The 12,950-nt window shown below is 46.3% G+C and overlaps 1 protein-coding gene across 1 annotated transcript; it reads left to right on the forward strand.

The window, feature by feature from the left end:
• Window positions 1-79: 79 nt before the first annotated feature.
• Window positions 80-12,356, forward strand: RPL35A (ribosomal protein L35a). Its single transcript, XM_081956147.1, has 5 exons — window positions 80-170; window positions 3,384-3,427; window positions 9,434-9,586; window positions 11,837-11,981; window positions 12,288-12,356. Exons 2-5 carry the CDS (start codon window positions 3,417-3,419, stop codon window positions 12,309-12,311), a joined length of 333 nt encoding a protein of 110 aa, XP_081812273.1. The 5' UTR covers window positions 80-170; window positions 3,384-3,416; the 3' UTR covers window positions 12,312-12,356.
• The last annotated feature ends 594 nt before the right edge of the window (window positions 12,357-12,950 follow it).

A 12,950-nucleotide genomic window follows, 5' to 3' on the forward strand; every position in this document is an offset into this window, starting at 1 on the left:
AAAAACAAAACGAGGCCGAGAGATTCCTGTTAGGCAAACGCGTTAGCCGCCTCCCATTAAGTACCGGCAAGGAAGAGGGGGCCTTTCTCGCCTCCCTATCCCAGCGTGCCTCGCGGGCTAGCCCTCCTTTTCTTTCTCGCCGCCGCCATTTTGGGCCGCTGCTTGCGGAGGTGAGCGCTGTTCCGGCGGCTGTTCGGCGTGGTTAGCGGGGGAAAGGGCACGGAAGGAGGACGCGGGAGCGGGAGGAAGGGCCGGCCGGTAGGACCGGGCGGGTCTGGCGGCGGACGCGGGCAGGATGGCTGGGATACGGGCTGGATGCCGGCTTCACCCGGGGCCTAGTCTGGAGCCGCGAGATCCGCTCTAGGAGTGTGGACGGGGACTCTCGTTGCTCTGGGAGTCTGGGAAGGGAGGCCGGGATGCGGGGTTCTGCTCGGGCCTAGTTAAGTGTGTGTGTGGGGGGGGGGGTCGTGTGTGTGTGGGGGGTCCCTCCCCTCGATCAGAGGAGGCCCCCCGCTCTGCTGATCCCCTACCCTCAAAAGATAGACTTCCTCTGGACTGGGAGGCTCCATTTGACTATCCTGCCCTTATTATTATTAATGGCAATAATGTAATTATTAGCTATAACTATGTGTTCGTTTCCAGAAAACACTACACATGGCTACTAGTTATGGCATTTAGTAATCTGGGGCTACTAACTGACAACTAGTAGCCATGAGTGCTTGGTCTCTTAACCTGGCACAGCAGGAGATACGAGTTATAGAGGATAATTAGTATTTTAATATAGTATGTTTACTCTTAACTGTGTACGTTCCTGGCATTGTATTAGAATTCCTAGGAAATCAATAGGACGTGTGACATTTTTCAGGCAAAGTATTGAAACATCTGTATTATTTTAATGTGACCAAAATTGTGGAAACCTTTTGGGGAAAGTGTGTTTGAGGTTTGATGGCTAATAATACCACTTTTTTGGGGGGGAGTTTCAAGATAATCATAATCCACGGCTGCAATGGCCCTGGGAATAGCCCAGATCTTAATCCAATTGAAAATCTATGGAGCCAACTAAAGACACTTGTTAGTCAAAAGCGATCCAGCAATAAAACCCAGTTAATAGAAGCAATCATTCAATCTTGATTTTTTTCACATTATAACAGCTGCAGATTTAAAAGACTTGGTTCACTCCATGGGAAGCTGGTGTAAGGCCATAATTCAACCTAAAGGTTATCCAACTAAGTATTAACTGACATGGTGATAATTTTTGTACATCTCATTTTTTCCATGGTGATAATTTTTATGTATCTCGTTTCACTTCTTTATAGCTGTTATTCAAATAGAAAATCCTTCATAAAAGTTGTTGCATTACATTCTTGATTAAATTATCTTTTCATTGATATATAATCTTACATTACTACTCCAAAAAAAGTGATGCTATTAGCTAGTTTTAGAAAATACATTTTTTCCCAAAAGATTTCCACAATTTTGGCCACTACTGTATAGCGGATAATTTGTATTTTAATGGTATTTTACTCTTAACTGTGTATGTTCCTGGCATTGTTTTAGAATGCCTAGGAAATCTATAGGACGTGTGACTTTTTCAGGCAAATTATTGAAATATCTGTATTATTTTCATACGCTATATGCTTTCCCTAGGCATTATATACAGCTAGTCCTCAGGTTATGACCACAATTGAGCCCCAAATTCATGTTGCTAAGTGAGAAATTTGTTAAGTGAGGTTTTGTCCCATTTTACAACTTTTCTTGCCACAGTTGTTAAGTGAATCACTGCAGATATTAGTAAAACAGTCATTAAGTGAATCCGGCTTCCCCATTGACTTTGCTTGTCAGAAGGTTGCAAATGAAAAGCTCGTGACTCCATAAATGCGACCGTCATAAATATGAGTCAGTTGACAAGTGTCAGAATTTTGACCACAGGACCCTGTGGATGCTGGAATGGCCACGAGAGTGAAAAATGGTCATAAGTCACTTTTTTCAATGCTGTTGTAACTTTGAACGGTTGCTAAGCGAATTGTTGTAAATTGAGGACTACCTGTATAATCATACCTAGGCATTATGCAGAATGACAACAGTTATTTAGGCAAAGTATGAAAAGACTCCTGAAAAGGTTTAGTGTTGGGATTTATTGAAAAAGTACTGTACATGAAAAAAGTAATGAAAAGCAAAAGTACAGGACTTTCTTTCTGAAAATAAACAAGAGAAAAAGACCAGCATTGACCAGTATACTTGTTGCAACAGGGAACTTTAGAATGGTATTTTAGTGGGAGTATTTTAATTTTTTCACCTCGTTTGCCTTTTGGTATTGCATAGAATGCCTGGTGTGAAATATTAAACATTTCTGACTTTGATATGCCGTTTTTGGCATTCTGTAGAATTTCCTAGACGATTCTACAAAATGCCTGATTTCACACATTGATCACACATAATACACACGTTTTATTCTTTTTTTTTTTAACCTTGCAAGCCGCCCAAAGTCACTGGGGTGAGATGGGCGTCAAACAAATTTAATAAATAAAATAAGACCTCTGCTTGAAATACTGGAAAGCTGTTGCTAATTAACATTTAACAGTGAAATGGGCAGCAGATAAATGGAATAAATAAAAGAATAGATGGTATTAACCAAGACTTTGGCTAGGAATTGTTAATTCCAGGGCATGTGAATTGTATCCCATCTGCGCATCAGATTCTGACCCACACAAGCCAATTCCACCTCTAAGGATTTACCATGTTGCTGTTTTATAAAAGTGTTTAAAATGTGCAACGTAGAATTTTGCAGGACATGGAAGTCATGTCTACAGTAGGATGTTTTCCTGCAAATTAATTTCTGTGGTAGAGAAACGGAATGGACAACTGGGGGAGGGGGGATATTGAGCAGTTGGCTGGTTTGGGGGAAGGCTGATAGAAGGCCAGGGGAGGGGAGTTCTTGTCATGGGTTCGGATTCAGCCCTTAAGGAGTGTGCAAAGAGAGTGCATGCTTGAGTTAGGGGTTCCCCTACTTGCATTTCTTGAGAGAGTGATGCACATATTGATGATGGTGTGTGTGTGTGTGTGAACTCAGTGATGGCATTCAGCATGTGTTTCAGTTTTGCCAGCTTGAAGACTGATGGACTTCAGCTCCCAGAATTCTGGCTGGGGAATTCTGGGAGTTGAAGTCCACCCGTCTTCAAGGCAGCAAAGTTGAAAAGCGCTATTTCAAACCATGAATGAGACCTTTTCTAACAACCAGCTGCCAGTGCAGTTGGACAGATGGAGATCTTGAGAACTAGGAACAGGCTGCAGATGGATTGTAATATCGCTCGTGGCCAAACCAGGTTTATTAAGCTGTGTTAATGTGTATCATCCTAATAGCTTTCTGTTTTTCTTTTCTGCAGGCCTGCTGGAAACAGGACTTCTAAGGCAACACAATGACAGGCAGGTAGGACATTTCCTCCAAAAGTGTGCGCCTTCCTCCACTTTGGCTCAGTCTGCTCCATCTTTGCTTTATTATACACACCTCCATCCTAGTTATATTGAGGTTACTTCATTGATGAACCCCTCACCAGATTCATCAGAAGCTTAAAAACAAATTCACTGGTTAAATCCGGCAGTTGTGGCTAGGAGACAACTAGACACTTTGTGCAACTTCATGCTGGGCCTTTGCTGGATCATGAGGTCATGTGCACAGTCACTCAGGCCCTGATCATCCCTTGGTTGGATTGCTGCAAAATGCACTCTATATGGGCTGCCCTGGAAGAGTATTTGGAAGCTGCGACTGGTACAGGAAGCCATGGCACGGACATATTTTTTAAAAAGTTTATACATTTTCATTTAATATACATAAGTGCTTTGTGAACAGTGTATTGTCTGGGTCAATTTGCTTACATAATGCTTTCCTAATGTCTACCCCTATTATCCAACCATTTGTAAAATAGGTCCCACGTTCAAAAATACTCTGTGTCTTCTCTTTCTTTTATCTTTAATGTCAGTTTATTCAAGAGTAAGGTTCTACATTTAGGCAACAAAAATGGAATGCACAGGTACAGTATAGGTGGTACCTTGCTCAGTAGTAGTAACTGTGAAAGGGATTTTGGAGTCCTAGTGGACAATCACTTAAATAGGAGCCAGCCGTGGGCAGCAGCTGCCAAAAAAGCCAACCCAGTTCTAGGCTGCATCAACAGAGGGAGAGAATCAAGATCACGTGAAGTGTTAATACCACTTTATAAGGCCTTGGTAAGGCCACACTTGGAATACTGCATTCAGTTCTGGCCGCCACGATGTAAAAAAGATGTGGAGACTCTAGAAAGAGTGCAGAGAAGAGCAACAAAGATGATTGGGGGACTGGGGACTAAAACACATGAAGAACGGTTGCAGGAACTGGGGATGTCTAGCTTAAGAGAAAGAAGGACTAGCAGTGTTCCAATATCTCAGAGGTTGCCACAAAGAAGAGGGAGTCAAGCTATTCTCCAAGGCACCTGAGGGCAGAACAAGAAGCAATGGGTGGAAACTAATCAAGGAGAGAAGCAACTTAGAACTGAGGAGAAATTTCCTGACAGTGAGAACAATGAATCAGTGGAACAGAAGTTGCCTCCAGAAGTTGTGAATGCCCCAACACTGGAAGTCTTTAAGAAGATGTTGGATAGCCATTTGTCTGAAACGGTATAGGGTTTCCTGCCTAGGCAGGGGGTTGGACTAGAAGACCTCCAAGGTCCCTTCCAACTCTACTATTGTATTGTATTGTATTATTTCTGCACAGTTTATTTATTTATTTATTTATTTATTTATTTATTATTCGTATTTATAGACCGCCCCTTCTCCCGAAAGGGACTCGGGGCGGTGTACAGTCACTAAAATGCGTTATAAAATACATACATAAAACAGTTAAATAATTAAATACGTAGGTGGAGGAGGTTGCAAGACTGTATATAGAATAAAAAATATAGTACATTAAAAGCTTATTAAAACCCCAAACCCAATTAAAATGAATAAATCCCCGGGAGGTAAAACTAAGAAAGTGCCAGGCCAGCTGATTGAAATAGGTGAGTCTTTAACTTTTGCCGGAAGGAACGGAGGTCGGTGGTAGTTCGAATGTCTGGGGGGAGGTCATTCCAGAGGGTTGGGCCCATCACAGAGAAGGATCTACTTCTAGGTGTCGCCCGCTGGCATTGCCTAGCAGACGGCACCAGGAGGAGCCCCTCTCTGTGTGAGCGGATAGGTCGCAGGGATGTGTGTGGTAGGATGCGATCCTGCAGATACCTAGGTCCTATGCCATGGAGCGCTTTAAAGATGGTAATCAGTACCTTGAAACGCACCCGAAAGGCCACAGGTAGCCAGTGCAGCTCGCGCCGGAGAGGTGTTACGTGGGAGTAACGAGTACTTCCCATAATAACCCGCGCAGCTGCGTTCTGAACTAGCTGCAGTCTCCGGATGCGTCCCAAGGGAAGCCCCATGTAGAGAGCATTGCAGTAGTCCAGGCGAGACGTCACCAGCGCATGAGTGACCGTGCGCAGGGCACTCCGGTCCAGTAGGGGGCGCAATTGGCGCACCAGGCGAACCTGGTGGAACGCCCCCCTTGCCACGGCTGCCACATGGTCCTCCATTGACAGCCGGGCATCGAGGAGGACGCCCAAATTGCGCGCCCGCTCCACAGGGGACAGCTGTTCGCCCCCTATGGCCAGCGATGGGGTCAGCTGGCTGAACCGAGGCGCCGGTACCCACAGCCACTCAGTCTTGGAGGGGTTGAGTTTGAGTCTGTTGTCCCCCATCCAGACCCCGACGGCTTCCAAACACCGGGACATCACTTCGACAGCCTCGTTGGGGTGGTTTGGGGTTGAAATATACAGCTGAGTATCATCAGCGTAAAGATGGTACTCAACCCCAAAACCACGGATGATCTCGCCCAGCGGCTTCACATATGCGTTGAACAGGAGAGGCGAGAGGACCGACCCCTGTGGCACCCCACAAGTGAGTGGCCTCAGGGACGACCTCTGCCCCCCTGTCAACACACATTGCTTCCGGTTGGAGAGGTAGGAGCCGAACCACCGCAAAACGGTGCCTCCGACTCCCATCCCCTCCAACCGGCGCAATAGGATACCATGGTCGATGGTATCAAAAGCCGCCGAGAGGTCTAATAGGACCAGGATAGAGGAACAACCCCTATCTCTGGCCCTCCAGAGATCATCAACCAACGCGACCAAGGCTGTCTCAGTGCTGTGCCCGGGTCGGAAGCTGGACTGGCGTGGGTCTAGATAGTCGGATTCGTCTAGGTGTCGTGGAAATTGCTGCGCCACCACATTCTCAACAACCTTCGCCAAGAAGGGGAGGTTGGAGACTGGACGATAGTTAGCTAGCTCCATTGGGTCGAGCGAAGGTCTCTTGAGCAAGGGTCTCACCACCGCCTCTTTCAAGGCGGTAGGTAAGTATCCCTCACCCAATGAGGCGTTCACCAGGCCCAGGAGCCAGCCTCGTGTCACCTCCCAGGCTGCCAGTACCAGCCAGGAGGGGCACGGGTCCGTTAAACATCTGGTAGGTCGCAGCCGTCCACGCAGCCTGTCCAAATCCTCGGGGGCAACAGAGTCAAACTCCTCCCAGAATGGTCTCTCAAGACTCGCTGTTGGCAGCTCGTCTGGTCCACTGACGGAGGTCCACCCGCTCCGGATCTGATCGATTTTGTCCTGAAGATATTCTCCAAACTCCTCTGCTCTACCCTGTAAGGGTTTCTCCCGCGCCCCCTGCGATAAAAGGGAGCAGGTCACCCGAAACAGGGCGGCAGGGCGGTTATCCGCGGACGCAATAAGAGCAGCACAATGTCTACGTTTGGCCGCTCTTATTGCCACAAGGTAAGTCCGCAAGTAGGCTCTTACCTGTGTTCGGTCAGATTCGGAGCGTGAGGACCTCCACCTGCTCTCTAGACGTCTCCTATGGCGCTTCATCACCCTAAGCTCCTCAGTAAACCAAGGAGCCCGGGTGGGTCGATGCCGCAGGAGAGGTCGCAAAGGCGCAACCCGGTCCAAGGCCCCAGTCGTCGCCCTATTCCAGGCAGTTTAATATTTTTTTTTAAATTAGCGTATTTTTTGGAGTATAAGATGCACCTTTTCCCCCCTCCCCCAAAGAGGGTGAAAATCTGGGTGTGTCTTATACACTGAATACAGCATTTTTGGCCTCCCGAAACCCCGCCCTTTCACAAAAGCTCATCCCCCCCCCCCCCGTTCCCAGGAGCACTCTACAAGCCTCCCAAAGCCTGTGCATGCCCTGTTTTTTTTTTTCTTTTCAAAAAACGAGCCGTTTTTTGCTCATTTTTGCCCCCAGGAGCACTTTGCCAGCCTCTCAAACTGTCTGCATACCCCCTTTTTCCACAAAAAACAAGGCGTGCAGAGGGTTTGGGAGGCCTGCAGAATGCAAAACCTTTTTTTAAAAAAAATTACCTCTTCAAAATCTTGGTGCGTTTTATACTCCAAAAAATACAGTACATCTTCTCTCTTTTTTCCAATACTGCGGATGCAACCCTTGCTCCTGTCAAAACATGCAGAATTAAATACAAATTCCCCTTTTCATATTTTTCTGGCGTTCTACCTAACAAAAACATTTCTGTCTTATAATCTATATGCACCTTTAACAACCATGTGTGTATTTTTGCCAATATTTCATGGGCGTTTCTGCAGGCGTGTAACACCCACACCCATACACACCCACACCCACACACACACACACACAGTTGTGCGATCTGCAAAAGGGTTGCTAATTTGCTTCTGGGTACAATTCTTATCACTTATTGCTGTGTCCCCTGGCCTTTGGACTATTCCCCCACCAGAGGTGAGGTTAGCCCCCTACCTTCCTGACCTTCCAGAAGAGCCTTAAAACCTAGCTGGCCTGGGGTTCCACTGGGGTGCTTTTTGCTAGGGGTGGCTGAAAGTAGAGAGACGATCCTCCCTCACATCACCTGCAGTTTTTAATCTATTTAATATTTTATAATTTTAATCATGTGTTTTATCATTTTGCAAACCAGTCAGTTACTCTAACGATATGACCTTTACATTTAATTAAATAAGCTTTCACAGACTCTGTAACTATGTCAACCAGTGACCTAGTGGCTACATCAGTACATATTCAATCTCAATTAGTAGTTGTGTTAACCTCCCCCACTTGTTCCCTACAATGCGGTGTATCAGGAGAGGGGGGGGGTTGCTTAGTGACAGTTAAGATCGTTATAAACACGGTCTTGAATTCTGTTTTAACTTCCTTCCCCTGAAAACCTGGAATGAAATCAGCTGTAGGTTGTGGTGATAGTGGAACAACAAACCAGGGAATTAACTTGCTCATAACAGGAATTTAGCTTTTCCACATCCACTAGTGCAGTGTTTCTCAACCTTGGCGACTTGAAGTCCTGTGGACTTCAACTCCCAGAATTCCCCAGCCAGCTGTGCTGGCTGGGGAATTCTGGGAGTTGAAGTCCACAGGACTTCAAGTCGCCAAGGTTGAGAAACACTGCACTAGACCGTTAACTGCTCTTTTTTCTTATTTAAAACACAACCTCTGTGTATCATATGGAATGGGGTTCACACACAATGTTAAGCCATTATATATATATGTATGTATGTATGTATGTATGTATGTATGTATGTATGTATGTATGTATTTGGGTTACAACCCCTGGTATGCCCAAATATGGGAGGGAGCTCACTACTCCCCCTTTCTGTCCTTCGGCTCATTACAGAGGACCATCCAGGCAGAAAACCATATTTTTATTTTTAATGTTGCCTTTTTATATTTGTGTTGTATTTGTGCTCCCTTTATTTATTTATCAGCACAAATGCAACACACACACACACACACATATATCAGTAAAGGAGAATGTAGTTCAGGGTTGAAAGGGCCTCTCTGAGCTTCCTTGTTTTCTTGCAGACGTTTCATACCCAAACTAGGTAACCTCTTCAGAGCTGCACTGACCTTGTTAGATATTGGTAGCACTGATGAGGTTACCTAGTTTGGGTATGAAACGTCTGCAAGAAAACAAGCCAGCTCAGAGAGCACCAAGGACCCCACAGTCCTCCTCCTCTTCTACAAACCCCTCTCCCTTCTAGCACTGATGGTGTTCCCTAGTTGGGTCATGAAACGTCTGCAAGAAACCCACCAAGCTCAGAGAGCACCAAGGACTCTACAGTCCTCCTCCTCCATAAACTCCACTCTGTTCTAGCACTGATGATGTTCCCTAGTTTGGCAGTGAAACGTCTGCAAGAAAACCACCCAGCTCAGAGAGCACCCAGGACCCCTCAAAAAAGCAAAAGTATGGATGCTGAACGAGCTGCGTTAACATATCAAGGCAAAATTGGGGCACTGCTACTGTTTAGTGTGGTACGGGAACACGGCAGCCATTGTGGAGATCGGCTGCTCGGCATCACCTTGTTTGGCAGGGCCCAGTTGTACCCAGAGTGTCTTTGTTCCCTAGGTTGTGGTGCAAGGCCACTTTTGCTGGCTACAAACGAGGCCTCCGAAACCAGAGGGAGCACACTGCCCTGCTGAAAGTGGAAGGCGTCTATTCCCGCAATGAGACCGAATTCTACTTGGGCAAAAAATGCGCCTACGTCTACAAAGCAAAAAAGTGAGTTGCTGACCACAGGGCTGGCTTGTTTCGTGCTCCCATCTTGTGGGTCTGTGCGCGCACAATCTTTGTGATGTCGATGAAATGCCGTCGTCTGCTGAAAAGTGTGGATTTGGTGCTCTAAAGCAGGGGACTCTAACCTTGGCAACTTTAAGCCTGGTGGATTTCAACTCCCAGAATTCCTCAGCCAGCCAGCTATGTCCGTTTCTTCTTCTCTTAACCTCCTAAAGCGGAGAGATCGCAGAGGAAGGGATTACAAAAGAGTCCCTTGTTCAGCAACCATTTTCTACAAGAAAGGAAGACGTAGCTACCAGGTCCTGAGGAAGTAATACTTGATAATACTTTTAAGTCAGGATATCCAACCTGGGCAACTTTTTAAGACTTGTGGACTTCAACTCCCAGAATTCCCCCAGTCAGCAGAGCTTACTCTCTTGTCATCCCTTCCTCTGCGATCTCTCCACTTTAGGAGGTTAAGAGAAGAAACGGACACAGCTGGCTGGCTGGGGAATTCTGGGAGTTGAAGTCTGCCAGGCTTAAAGTTGCCGAGGTTGGAGACCCCCTGCTCTAAAGAGGCTTCAGCTATTCAGCGTGCGGTTCTGTTGTCATTACACACAGGGGGGGGGGGGTAGATGTGCAGTTAAAAGCAGCAGCCAGGTCTTGTGGGTCGACTTGTTTCATTTTTGTGTTGCCGGGTGTCACAAAACAGTCAGAAGAGTTGGCTGTAGTAGTAATAATCCGTTTAGCAACCCTTCCAAGTTATAATGGATTTCCCCAGGGGTATTTAAAACCTGCGTTGGATGACTGCCTCTCCCTCCACCCCCCTTTATCACAGGACCAAATTTTGGGCACTCTGTATCCGACCCACGTTTTCAACTACAGGTAGTTCTTGACTTACAACAGTTCGTTTAGTGACTGAAGTTACGACGGCACTGGAAAATGGGACAGGCACTTGGCAACTGATTCTTACAAGTGTCTTGGATCATGTGATCATCCCCCTTTTGGGACCTGTCAACGGGGAAGCCAGAGTCACTTACTAACCACACAGCTGCGGTGTTTCCCGTCATAACAACTATGGCAAAACAGGTCATACATAATGGGGCAAAACTCCTTTCGTTGTCTTGCTTAGCAACGTAAATGTTGGCTTCAATCGTGGTCCTACGTTGAGGGCCTCCTGGATGAAGACTTTTGGGGAAAGACCAGGGTGACGTTCCCAAGACTTCATGCTAGACTTTAGCGATGGTGGGAATAAGCCTGCTGCAATCGGGTAGGAAACTCCTGGCCTGAAGTGACGGCTTTGATCCTCAGTGGTCTCTGTTTCTTCTTCTATTGATCTCTCTGGAGATTGTCAGTCATCCAAAGGTGCTTTTTTCAAGAGGCAGCTGGACTTTCTGTTTTTTTCTTTCTTTTGAAGACATTTTGCTTCTCATCCAAGAAGCTTCTTCAGCTCAGTTGGAGGATTGGGTTTGGCTAATCTAGAGAGAAGGACTGGGGGTGGGGGGTGGGGACACACATGATAGCAGTATTGTGGTATTTGAGAGGCTGCCCCAAAGAAGAAGGGTCAAATTATTCTCCAAAGCACTGGAGGGGAAAGACAAGAAACCACGGATGGAAACTAATCAAGGAGAGAAGCAGCCTGGAATTAAGGAGAAACTTACCAACAGTGAGGACAATTAACCAGTGGAACTGCTTGCCACCAGAAGTTGTGGGTGCTCCATCATTGGAGGGTTTTAAAAAGAGACTGGACAATCACTTGTCTGAAATGGTATAGGATCTCCTGCTTGAGCAAGGGGCCGGACTAGAAGACCTCCACGGTCCCTTCCAGCTCTATTCTGATTCTGAAATGGCATAGTTTCCTTCCTAAGTGGGGGTTTGAACTAGAAGACCTCCACGGTCCCTTCCAGCTCTACGCTGATTCTGATTCTCTTGAAAAAGCACCTTTGGGTCTTGTATTGATGCAGTTCTTGGTGCAAGGCAGAGGGTGAGTTTCTGTATTCAGCCCTAAAGCAAGATGGATTGATGACATCAGCAAGTAATGTAGGCCCAATTGGCAAAAGGAAGCACGGGACGTTATTGGTTGGAAACCTGCAGAAGAGGCCTTCATCCTGCAGTTGGATATAAGATGATGATGATGGACAGGTCCCATTATGGTTGTAAATCAAGGACATCCCATATGCATTTTCAGAGCACCAATCTATTTGCCGAGCCAGGAATCGCCAGGGTTTTAACGCAATGTCTCTTTCCTTTTGCCAGCAACACGGTGACTCCCGGGGGGAAGCCCAATCGGACCAGGGTCATCTGGGGGAAGGTGACCCGTGCCCACGGAAACAGCGGCATGGTGCGAGCCAAATTCCGCTCCAACTTGCCCGCCAAAGCCATTGGACACCGGATCCGAGTGGTGAGGATGAGAGAACGCCTTCAGGCAGGGGGGCTTTCAAAACTCTTCAGAGGATCCTTAAAAATCACTGCAAAGATTGGGAATCTGTTTTTTTTATTTTTCTAAATTCAGCACAAGGGAGCAGCGAGTTAGCTTTTCTGCATCCTCTGTTTGACTAAAACACGTTTCCCGGGGCTGCAGAGAGTCACAGTTGGGGCGGTGAAATTGGGGTGGGGGGGTGGAGTTCATAGGAAAGGCAGAAAAATGGTTACAGGCAGCTTCTGCTTCTGTCTATGTCTTGTAAGCATTTTTCTTTTCTTTTCACAGATGCTGTATCCATCCAGAGTCTAAATGTACGCTGCAAATAAAATTTAAAGTGTATTTCACTTTTGTAGACTTCGTCTTGTCTTGCCTTTTACTTTCGCTCCGTGGCAGCACAAGACGTCACAAATAATTCGTCCTTTCGATGGGCAGCAGAGGGTTATTTATTGCTAACCTGAAACAATTAACATATTTTTCGGAGTATAAGACGCACCAAGATTTTCAAGAGGCAAATTTAAAAAAAAAAGTTTTTGCATTCTGCAGACCTCCCAAAAACGGCTCGCTTTTCACCAAAACGGGCCTGTTTTTTGTCAAAAAAACCCAACAACATGCGTAGCCTTTAGGAGGCTTGTAGAGTGCTACCTGGGGGGGGGATTTCTGTCCTCCCCAGCCCCCAGGAGCAAAAAGTTCTGTCCTCCCCAGCCCCCAGGAGCAAAAAGTTCTGTCCTCCCCAGCTCCCAGGAGCACTCTGGAAGCTGCCTAAAGGCTCTGCACAGTCATTTTTGCAAAGGTGGCGGGGTTTCAGGAGGCAAAAAATACTGTATTCAATGTATAAGATGCACCCAGATTTTCACCCTTTTTTGAGGGAAAAGGGTGCATCTTATACTACAAAAAATACGGTAAAATAAAGCCATGTTCACCATTAATTGTGTCTCTGCTAGAGTTTTG

The sequence above is a fragment of the Natrix helvetica genome (assembly GCF_964273705.1).
Source record: "Natrix helvetica genome assembly, chromosome: 5".
In the NCBI taxonomy this organism is placed as follows: Eukaryota; Metazoa; Chordata; class Lepidosauria; order Squamata; family Natricidae; genus Natrix; species Natrix helvetica.

Bases quoted from the DNA above. Each gene is read 5' to 3' on its own strand.
- RPL35A (XM_081956147.1), top strand. The intron at 9,587-11,836 runs GTGAGTTGCTGA...TCCTTTTGCCAG, and splicing joins TACGTCTACAAAGCAAAAAA to CAACACGGTGACTCCCGGGG. The intron at 11,982-12,287 runs GTGAGGATGAGA...TTCTTTTCACAG, and splicing joins TTGGACACCGGATCCGAGTG to ATGCTGTATCCATCCAGAGT.